This window comes from Danio rerio, chromosome 10, assembly GCF_052040795.2.
Source record: "Danio rerio strain M-AB ecotype USA chromosome 10, GRCz13ab, whole genome shotgun sequence".
NCBI lineage: Eukaryota > Metazoa > Chordata > Actinopteri > Cypriniformes > Danionidae > Danio > Danio rerio.
The window spans coordinates 47,939,598-47,951,667 of NC_141030.1; the positions used below are offsets into that span (position 1 = coordinate 47,939,598).

A 12,070-nucleotide genomic window follows, 5' to 3' on the forward strand; every position below is an offset into this window, starting at 1 on the left:
AAGCTTACAGTAACTAAATGTTTACGTGACCAAAAAATTTTGAAAGAAACAACAGCACAAGTCAGCGTCTTTATTTTTCCAAAACATGTTTATTATTGGCATCATAAAAAGGCAGTGAGATGTTCCGGGACAATTTAAATTAACCTATTCTGTGGTGGGGGGAGGAGTCAGAGAAAAAAGGGGGCGGTACGGGGATAAAAAGCGCCATGAGAAGGCGAGGTGCTATGCTACAAGGGCTAAATTCACTGTTTAGCGGCGGTCATGTTGAAGCATCCGCGCTGGTGGAACTGCATGTCCCGCACACGGCGCACGGACTGGATCTGAGGCTGGAAGGCACAAAACTCGTTGTAGTGTCTGTAGTCGCCACACTCAAACAGATACTGGTATCCTCTGTAGCCGGGGTACTGGTATCCCACCCAACTGCAAACAAAGGAGGAGACGTGTAAATGATAGGACATCATGGTTATAGCTGCATTTTAAGGTCTAAATCTATTTGGGCTACAGTAGTAAAACATTAGCATTAGCATTGTGTGCAATTTTAAACAAAAGCTATAGCCTATTCAGTTTGTACATTTGGTGAGTTGTTTACTAGAGATTCACTCTGAATGGATCAATTTAATCAGTGAGTTGTTTGCTGGTGATTCACATTGGATGAATCATTTGAATCTGTTAGTAGTTTACTGCAGATTCACACTAAATTGATCCTTTGAATCAGTCAGAAGTTTAGTAAACAGATCATTTGAATCAGTGAGTTGTATACTGGAGATTCACTCTAAATGAATCATTTGAATCAGACAGAAGTTTACTGAACAGATCATTTAAATCGGTGAGTTGTTTAAAGAATCATTTGAATCAGTGAGTTGTATACTAGCGACTCACTCTGGTTGAATCAGCTGAATCAGTTAGTTGTTTACTGGAGATTCACTCTGAATGAATCATTTCAAACAGTTGATTACTGAAGATTCACATTGAATTGATCATTTGAATCAATCAGAAGTTTAGTGAACAGATCATTTGAATCAGTGAGTTGTTTACTAAAGACTAACTCTGAAAGGACCAATTGAATCAGTTAGTTGTATACTGGAGATTCACTCTAAATGAATCATTTGAATCAGTCAGAAGTTTACTAAACAGATCATTTGAATCTGTAAATTGTTCAAAGAATCATTTGAATCAGAGAGTTGTTTACTAGCGACTCAGTCTCAATTGATCATTTGAATCAGTAAGTTGATTACTGGATCACTCTGAATGAATCACTTGAATCAGTGAGTTGTTTAATATTTATGGTATATCATTGGTTGTTTGAGGTTGGGATTTGGCACTTACGCTCCACCGGGGACCCTCACGCTGCCCACTCTGTCGCAGAAACCGTGCGCCCACAGGGTTGGCACATCATCCTCCTGGATCTCCATCTTGTTGCCCTTGAAGTCGGAAAGCTCAAACAAGCAGATCTTGTGCTCCATGGGGTCCTGTGGGCATGAAGACAGGCGAATAAATTACAAACAATATAACAACAGTAAAATATGTGTTAGCTAACATTTAAAAAAACGCTATTTAGCCATGCTGGTTATCTAATGTGTGAATTAGTGAATCACTTACAGGACACTCTTTATTGGATCATTTGAATCAGTGAGTCATTTCAATGAGTTGTTTACATTAGGCTCACTTTAAATAAATAATTTGATTCAGTGAGTTGTTTACTGGAGAGTCACTCTATATGGATCATTTGAATCAATGAGTTGTTTACATGAGGCTCACTTTGAATGGATCATTTGAATCAATGATCTTTCTCTGTAGACTCACAATATGGATCATATGAATCAGTGAGATGTTTACAGTAGATTCATTATAACTGGATCATCTGAATTAGTGAGATGTTTACAGGAGACTCACTCTGAATAAATCATTTGAATCAGTGAGTTGTTTAATAGAAACTCACTCTGAACAGATCATTTGAATCTGTCTGATGTTAAATGAAGACTCACTCTGAATGGATCATTTGAATCAGTGAGTTGTTCACTGGAGACTCACTCTAATGGATCAAATAAATCAACAAGTTATTTACTGCAGACTCACTCAGAATTAATCATTTGAATAAGTGAGTTGCTTACAAGAGATTCACTCTGAATGAATCATTTGAAGCAGTTGTTCAAAGATTTGCACTGAACTGAGTCAGAAGTTTACTGAACAGATCATTTGAGTCAATGAGTTGCTTGCTATGGATTCACTCTAGTAAATACGGTGTTGATTTGTTTTTTACTTGGCTCTATTTCTGAAATATATAATTAAGTAAAACATGCATTAGTGATCACCAAGTGTAAAGCAGGATGAGTGTCATACCATGCGGATGGGTCTGAGGGACATGAGACAATCACTGCGGTAGCTGTTTGACCAGGTGTCCCAGCGAGGATACTCGCCCTTCTCCAGGATGAACATCTCACCACGGAAGTTAGTCTGCTCGAAGGCAACAAAGCTGAAGACGTGGACGGCAGAGAGAGATGCCAACCAGACAGCAACATGAGGAGGAGGAGGAGGAGGAGGAGGGGAAAAAGAGGAATGGAGAAATAACAGCATGAGTATAGTGGAATATGATCAAAATCATGACAACAAACATGTTTAAGCTACTCTAACTTATAGTAATAGGTCAATCAGGAGTTTTAAGCCTGTAATTGCTGTAAGTTGACTCTCAAAGGATCAATTTTATCAGTGAGTTGTAAATGGAGACTCACTCTGAACTGATCATTTGATTCAATGACTTATTTAATGGAGACTCACTCTGAATGGATCAATTGTATCAGTGAGTTGTTATTGGAGACTCTGAATGAATTATGTGAATCAGTGAATTGTTTAACAGAGACTTACTCTGAATGAATCATTTGAATCAGTGAGTTGTTTAGCAGATACTCAATCTGAATGGATCATTTTAATCTGTGAGTTGTTCAGCAGAGGCTCACTCTGATTGGATCATTTGAATCTGTGAGTTGTTATTGGAGACTCACTCTGAATGAATTATGTAAATCAGTGAATTGTTTAACAGAGACTCACTCAGACTGAATCATTTGAATCAGTGAGTTGTTTAACAGAGACTCACTCAGACTGGATCATTTGAATCAGTGAGTTGTTTAACAGAGACTCACTCTTAATGGATCATTTGAATCAGTGAGTTGTTATTGGAGACTCACTCTGAATGAATATTGTGAATCAGTGAATTGTTTTACAGAGACTCACTCAGACTGAATCATTTGAATCAGTGAGTTGTTTAACAGAGATTCACTCTGAATAAATCATTTAAATCAGTTAGTTGTTCAACAAAGGCTCACTCACTTACTCTGATCATTTGAATCTGCGAATCATTTACTAGTGACTCACTCTGAATGGATCATTTGAATGAGTCAGAAGTTTACTAGACTCCTGAATGCATCACTTATTTACAATGTGCCAACAGCTGTCTAGATTTAGCCAAGCCTAGCAATTACTTCAGTTTTATCTTGATGTTCTGAATCTAAAGCACTCTGCCAAGCTGTAAGCAGCCCTAATGCTTTTTCCTTTAGGTTTTAGATGAAATCCGGTGACTTACGGGCCGCACTCAACAATGATACTGCGGACTCTGTCCATTCCGCGCTCACAAACGTTCATGCACTCATTCTGGACCTCCATCATCCTGCCCTGGAAGTTCTCCTGGTCAAACAGGAAGATCTGCAGGAGAACAAGACCATGAGCATGAGCAGGTATACAACATCTTTCTGTGATTAATGTTTTTTTTATCAATTTATTCATGCATTGGATATAATTATGAACTGGATTATGCCACAAACCTAAAAAATAAAGTTCCAGTGGGTAAAATAAACCCTGTAGGACCATTTCAAAATATAAAGTACTTTTCGGGGGGATTTTTTAAGATTCCAGAACAATCATTTTGTGCTTTGGACTGATTATTATTGTGAAAAATGAATTTTGGTTTCCGAAATAACCTTAACCAAATCGCCAATAAAGTATGAACAATATATCTTAATCATTCAACAGAGGTTTAAACACATTTTAAAAACATAATAACTCATTTCTAATAATTATTTCTTGTATTTGCATGATGACAGCACATAATATTAGACTAGATATTCTTCAAGACACTAGTATTCAGCTTAAAGTGACATTTAAAGGCTTAACTAGGTTAATTAGGCAGGTTAGCTTACTTCTATCTAGCATGTTGACTACTTTAAAGTGAGTAAACTCATTGCCTTAAAATGATTTAGTTAAATTAACAATGTGCATAATCAGAAACGTTAAATCAACTTACTATTTCCAAGTAGCAACTGGTTTACACACTTTTAAGTAAAGACAGCTTATCAATTTTAAGGCGATGTGTTTAATAATTAAGTGCATTTTACAGTGCAAAACTAGATAATGCTTCTCGATTTAAGAGTTTGTGGATTGTTTGACTAGAAATCTGACTAAATGCTGAATAAGGAAAGCACATTTGCAGTGTATTTTGTAGATATTTTGTCTAGAAACAAGACTAAAGCACTAAGTAAGAAAAGCAGTGTATACTGTAGATATTTGGACGAGAAATTAGACTAAATATTAAATAAAAAGAACATGTTTTGGGGTGTATTTAATAGAAAATTGGATTAGAAACAAGACTAAAGCACTAAGTAAGAAAAGCAGTGTATACTGTAGATATTTGGACTAAAAATGCCACTAAATATTAAATAAAAAGTGTATTTCATAGATATTTGAACTAGAAACGAGGCTAAATGCTAAGTAAGTAAAGCACGTGTTGGAGTGTATTTCATAGATATTTGGTCTAGAAACAAGACTGGATGCTAAATAAGAAAAGCTGTGTATTTTGTAGATATTTAGACTAGAAATTAGATTAAATGCTAAATAAGACAAGCATTTGCAGTGTATTTAGTAGATATATGTGGACTAGAAACATGACTAAATGCTAAATAGGACAAGCATGTTTTGGAGTGTATTTAGTAGATATACGTGGACTAGAAACAAGACTAAATGCTAAATAAGAAAAGCAGTGTATTTAGTAGATATTTGGACTAGACTAAATGACTAAAACACCAAATGAGTAAGGCATGTTTTGCAGTGTATTTAGTAGATATTTGGGCTAGAAACAAGACTAAAACACTAATTAAGACAAGCATGTATTCCAGTGGATCTTGTCTGGTACTTACTTTGTAGTTACCCATGAATCCGGGGTCTCCGGTCTTGGAAGCCTTGCTGGTGGCAGCGGGGGCAGGAGCTCCCTTCTCCTTGGCATCGGTGCCCTGGTTGGTGGCGGATTTGGCGGTCTGAGACATGGTGAAGGGGTTCAAGAACGTCTGTGGGGGGAAAAACAAGCAAACTGGTGTATATCGTGCCGGGCTAGTGTTTGGGACAAGACTAGAATGGTAGGGGTTGATGTATTTGGATGGTCTCAGAATCTAAGCACTGAAGTTATTATAGTTTAGCATTTAAAATATATAAATAGTTTAATACTACACTTTAAAAAGGATTAGTTGACTTGGCTTAAAATAAGTGGGTAAACCTGTTGCCTTAAACATTTTAGGTAATTGAACTGTGCATAGTTACAAATATTAAGTTAAATCAGCTTAAAAGTAACAACTGGTTTACTCACTTTTAAGTAAAGACAGCTTGTCTAGTTAGAGGCAATGTGTTTTATAATTAAGTAACTAAGTGCATTTTACAATGCAAGACTAGTAAATGCTTCTTAATTTAAGAGTTTGTAGATATTTGGACTAGAAATGATGCTAAAACACTAAGTAAGAAAAGCAGCTTTTAATTTCAGTTTAGCTTTAGTTCAGTTAATTATTGGTTTTACTTTAACTTTTAGTTTGTGAACAGATTTGTATTTAGTTGTTATGTATTTATTTTTATTAAACTTTTAATTAAAAACGCTTAGTGCAAAACTAATAAAATAAGAGCGAACAAAACACTGAAGCCAAAGCCATGCAAATGCAACGTCAACAAATGAGAGAACAAATTTGCAAGATTTCAGACAAACTTCTTCATATATAAGATTATATGCAGTTAAACAAGCCAATTAATTGAGTTTTTGGCAAATTAAGAGAACGTTTGACTGTATAAGCGCCATCTACTGGTGTAACTTTAAACAGCAGCAGGTCAAATTTAGAAACTTACTATTTATTTTTTTCTAATAATTCTTTTAATTCAGTTATTTTCAATGAATGTTATTAGTTTTTCAATTGTAATTGTAATTTATTTAACTACATTATTATTTTTTTTGACAAATAGTTGTAGCTGTAGCTGAAATCCCCTTGCTGTGCGCTCTTACCTGCTTGAGTACAGCTGTGCTGGGAAGGCTGGCTCGCTCTGGCCTTCCTCACCACTGCCGCAGCTTTTATACGCTGGCAAGGGCAGCACAGCGGCGCGCGGCGGACAATAGAAACACGCCGTCATCAGAGTTCAGCCGTGCCGAAGCGCAGGGTCATCGCATCGCCCAGAAGGCCGTAAGCATTTTACTGTCAATGGAAAGCCCTGACGGCGGCACTTTCCCTCTCAGCCCGAGCTCTATGCTATAGGCTGTATACCTATGGCTAAGAGAGGTCTGTGTTCAGGTCAAAGGTCACGTGATGATAATCCGAGCAGAGGAGTCGCTCGCTGATACACTCCAGAGCAGAGTAGATTTCATACTGAAGTTAATAATGTAGCATGACATATATTAGATGGTGTATATATATATATATATATATATATATATATATATATATATATATATATATATATATATATATATATATATGGTAGCGTATTTAGATGGTATTTACTGATGCATTATTTATTATTATTATTATTATACTATATGCGGATGAAGTCAAAATTATTCGCCCCCTATATATTTTCCCAATTCCTGTTTAAGAGAAATAAACATATTTCTAATCATAATAGTTTTAATAATTGACCTCTAATAACTGATTTATTTTCTCTTTGTCATGATGACAGTAAATAATATTAGACTAAATATTCCTCAAGACACTAGTATTCAGCTTAAAGTGACATTTAAAGGCTTCACTAGGGTAATTAGGGTAAAGTTAGGGTAATTAGGCAAGTCATTGTATAACAGTGGTTTTTTTCTGGAGACTAATATTGCTTAAGGGGTTAATATTGATCTTAAAATGGGTTTAAAACAATTAAAAACTGCTTTTATTCTAACCAAAATAAAACAAATAAGACTTTCTCCAGAAGAACAAATATTATAGGGAATACAGTGAACAATTCCTGAGTCTGTTCAACATCATTTGGGAAACATTTGATAATGAAAAAACAATTCACAGGAGGGCGATCATTCTGACTTCAACTGTATATAGTGTATCTATACATATCTCTATTTGGTGTTATGCGCTAGTATCATTGTGTTAAGGGTTGTTACATACTTGTGAAGCACAGGCCAGACCACACATCAGAATTAACTGCCCCAAGGGGATTCATAAAGTTTTAAACTAAACTAAACTAAGAACTCTATTAAGACGTATTAGTTATAAATCTTTCCTTTGTGCAACTATTAATTAGGTAATGCATTTTTTTAAATTAATTTAATTAAATAACAATAAGTCATATAAATATTTATATTATTCAACGTCTACTATTGTTTATGTTGTTTATTGTATAATAACAATGCCCACACTGAATCTGTGCATGCAGAATTCCTCAGATTTTCAGCCCATCATTAATTCTGTTTATTTACTTGAGTAAATGTGTTTAAATCTATATTTATTCAGTTTTTAAATTAAATACAGTATTATTATTGACTAATATGAAAATGTTCATATGATTTATTCACAATGCAGTTTGTACAGTAACATGTTCTGTCTTTTAGTAGCGATATTATAGGAGACACTTGCTTTGTTTACCAAATAAAGTGAATTTAATTGGATTTGCATTTTTAACATTAAATACAAGTTAAGAAAATATTATATTTTTTTATTTTACATGTTAAGGTTTTAGTTATGATACTCCTAAAATAATTCAGCAGAAATCCACAGATTTTTGTCAAAATTCTCAGCAGAAATAGCAAAAAACGTCTGCAGATTTCGTCTGGCCCTAGTAATAACTAATTATTAATATTGTGTAAAAATTACTCATTTAGCTGACACTTTTATCAAAAATGACTTACAAGTGATGATAAAGGAAGCACTTCAAATGACCAGAGTAGCAGTGTATAAATGCCAACTTTTATTTTATTAATTTCAATTCATTTGTTTTATTTTTGTGGATTATTATTTTATTTTTAAATATAAAATAATTTAATGTTTAATCATTTAATTTAATAGTTTATCATTTTTATTTCTTTGTGTTTTTATATTCTTTTATACATTATTTATTATGCATATTGTCCCATAATATATTTTGTGTATTTAATATTTGTGTGCAGTGTAATAAGTGTATTAATATTTATTTATTTTGTGTACTGCCATATTCTGTTCTATCTATCTATCTATCTATCTATCTATCTATCTATCTATCTATCTATCTATCTATCTATCTATCTATCTATCTATCTATCTATCTATCTATCTATCTATCTATCTATCATCTGTTGTTATTTATTGTTCTGTCCATATATCTATCATTATATGTATCTGTTTGTCAGTCTGTCTGCTGCCTTAAACACTGTATTATTTAGTTGGTTTATTTCTATCTATGTATCCTCACTGCCTGTCTTATATGCTTAATGGAAATGCGGCTTTAATAGGAAATATTGTATGCGGTATTACAGTTTTCCATAAGTCTAATTCGTATCTTTAGATGGAAACACAGCTGATAAGTTTTCCAACATTCTTCAAAATATATTCTTTTGTGGTCAACAGAGGAACACAACACACACTAATTTAGAACCACTTGAGGGTGAGTAAATCGTGAGGGCATTTTCGTTTGTGGGTGTACTGTCTCTTTAAATGTAGAGTAGCAGACGCAGAATGTGTGTGTTATGCAATAGGATCTGCAGGCGCTCTTTGAACCTGCGCTGTGAGAAATGTGAGACCTACAGCTAATAATCTCCTGAAATGAACACTGCAATAACCTGTAAGATCTGCACTGGATCTGCTGTGAGCCTCTGCTGAAGCTCTCAATCATTAGCAGTATTTAGGACCAGACAGAATCTGCGGACATTTTTTGCTATTTCTGCGCAGGATTTAGTAAAACATCTGCAGATTTTTGTATAAACTTAATATTCATTCATTCATTTTCTTGTCAGCTTAGTCCCTTTATTAATCCGGGGTCGCCACAGCGGAATGAACCGCCAACTTATCCAGCAAGTTTTTACGCAGCAGATGCCCTTCCAGCCGCAACCTATCTCTGGGACAATAAACTTAATATATGAAATAAAAAAAAAATAACTTTAACTTTTATTTATTGCTTACAATGCAAATCCAATCAGAACCACTTATTTGGCAAACAAAACATGTCTCTTATAAAATATCTCGACTAAAAGACAGAAAATATTACTTTACAAACTATTGTAAATAAATCAAATAAACATATTTAAATTAGTCAATAATATCACTGAAATTAATATAAAAACTGCGGATTAATAAATTATTTTGAACTTGTAGGTTAATCCATCATATAACAACTGCAGAGAGATCGCCTCCCGCGTCATTTAAATCACGTTTATGAGAGCGTTTTGGCCTCCCTGTAAAATGTTATGATAACTGAAGAAGTTGTGGTGGGACCTTAATGCTTTCTTTGGTTATTGATTAAAGGTGTTTTCAGTCACTGTTTGTTTCACCTGCATTAATGCATTTAGTGTAAAGCTGCACAGTTAAACACAGTTGATTATGCTACGTCATTTTGGTACAGTAGCTGCTCACAGAATTTGAAGGAGAAATTGCAAAAGGCACAAAATAAATTAGTGCAAATAATTTTAAAAATGCATCCTAGAGCACATTTGCACAACGAGTCTTTTAATAAATTAGGTATGTTAACTGTTAGTAATAGAGTGTGTTTTTTAAAACTGGGAATGGTGCGTAAAATGTTTTGGTGAACTAATTTCAAATGGTGAGGCAACAGCATTCATACAGTACTAGGGGTTGGGATTTTAATATTTGTTTATTTAAATTTAGAAGTTTAGTGGGGAAAATATGTTTTTATATACAAGTGCAATCATGTGGAACAAACTACCAAAATCAATCAAGGAAAAAAAAAGATTTGAGGCTGTTCAAAAAAGCTATCAAAAGATGGTTGTTTGATGGGGATAATTCGTTTGCATGGTGGACGAGGATGTTTTAATGTTTCTTTGAGTGTGAAAAGGTTTGCGGCTGGAAGGCCATTAGCTGTGTAGAACATGTGCTGGATAAGTTGACTGTTCGTACCGCTGTGGCGACTGTTTGTTTTATTCTTCATTAGTATTTTGAAGTCATACATTGTTTTTATCTAACAGAGGACCACAATGGAAATAAGCCCAGGACTTTATTGTGTTTTTATCCTCGACAGTTTTTTTTAACAAAGTGTATGGAATACTTTTTGTACAGTTTGTCTAAAATTTTTCAAATAAAATTCAATTCAATTCAATTCAATTCAAACATTACAAGATCGTGATCTCAATTCAAACCCGCGCAACATGAATGATAAATGATAGTGATTTGCATATGTTTATTAATCCTTTGTACTGTGCATTTAATTCTGTGTTTGAGATTCTGTTTTTACACCTTTTCAGTTAGTTACAATCAAATAAAGACAAAAGTTCTGCGAGATCAGTTTATATTCCAGATATAAACACTGATGTTTGGGGCGACGCAGTGGCGCAGTAGGTAGTGCTGTCGCCTCACAGCAAGAAGGCCGCTGGTTCGAGCCTCGGCTCAGTTGGCGTTTCAGTGGAGTTTGCATGTTCTCCCTGCCTTCGCGTGGGTTTCCTCTGGGTGCTCCGGTTTCCCCCATAGTCCAAAGACATGTGGTACAGGTGAATTGGGTAGGCTAAATTGTCCGTAGTGTATGAGTGTGTGTTTCCCAGAGATGGGTTGCGGCTGGAAGGGCTTGCCAGATAAGTTGGTGGTTCATTCCGCTGTGGTGACCCCGGATTAATAAAGGGACTAAGCCAACAAGAAAATTAGTGAATGAATGAACACTGATGTTTAAGGTGAAGATTAAAGGGCACATAGTTTACCCCTTTTTATGATTCAATATTAATATTATGGTTGTTCTGAGTGCGCCAGTTTAGGTTCAGTTCAACACACAGTTCAATGTTTTTATTATAATGTGTTTAAAAGTGTCATGTTGTGGGCGTGTACACAGTTTGCTGTTTTAGGGGTGTGTTGCTTCACATGAAAATTAGTCTCGGCTTCCCACCCTACATAACAAGGGGGCGGAGCCAAGAACTCCCCCACTCTGTGTTTGGCAAAAGACAGGCAGACAGAGAGAAGCAGCAGCATGGGTGAGAGCATCAGCATTCAGCCGTACATGTACGACTTGACACAGACCAAGCAGAGAGTACAAAATCATTTGTGTCTATGTATAGTTTTACAGCCAACTGTGTGCTAGTTTCAAGTGCCGAGCTTGTACACCGAGACTAATAACCACACACACTGAATTAACTTTGACTGAGGCACCGGATGCCGGACACGGCACACCAGACACTCTCAGTAGCACGGCAGAAACATGAAGTTTCCCGAATCATCGCGCCATGCATTCCAGAACCCCAAACACAGGCCTCCACCAGGGCAAACACAACGGCACCACAAGTCGGTGGCCACCGACCTAAAGCGCCGCCGCATGCACCCCGACAGACACCCCCACCTAGAACTCCGAAATGCATGGCACCACGCTTGCACTTAGCTAAGATCACAGGGATCTTCTGTGATGCGACTGGCTGAAGTTTAAGGTAGACGCAATGAAAAGTACACGTTTGCAAACCTACCAAAAGGTGCATACAATAATTCCGATTAAAGCGATAATGTGGAGAAAACTGATCTTGTGTTGAGTCCAATGAGCCTTACATCTAGAAAAATAGAGCAAGGGTGTTCCTTTAGTGATATAGCTTTGACTCACACGCTGAAAATGGCAGACGTAAGAAAACAAATAAGGATTAGGTGAAGCGCCTGTCAAT

At 35.6% G+C, this 12,070-nt stretch overlaps 1 protein-coding gene across 3 annotated transcripts; it reads right to left on the reverse strand.

Moving 5' to 3' along the window:
* Nucleotides 1-69: 69 nt before the first annotated feature.
* On the reverse strand, nucleotides 70-6,344 carry crybb1 (crystallin, beta B1). 3 transcript variants are annotated; one of them, XR_015500221.1, is made up of 6 exons: nucleotides 6,305-6,344; nucleotides 5,184-5,330; nucleotides 3,578-3,696; nucleotides 1,986-2,473; nucleotides 1,327-1,894; nucleotides 70-420 (listed from the first exon to the last, which is right to left on the reverse strand). XR_015500221.1 is itself a non-coding variant. In NM_173231.3 (6 exon segments), coding segments are annotated over 5 exon segments (699 nt in total). In that variant the 5' UTR covers nucleotides 5,310-5,330; nucleotides 6,305-6,344; the 3' UTR covers nucleotides 70-242.
* Between the last annotated feature and the right edge of the window lie 5,726 nt (nucleotides 6,345-12,070).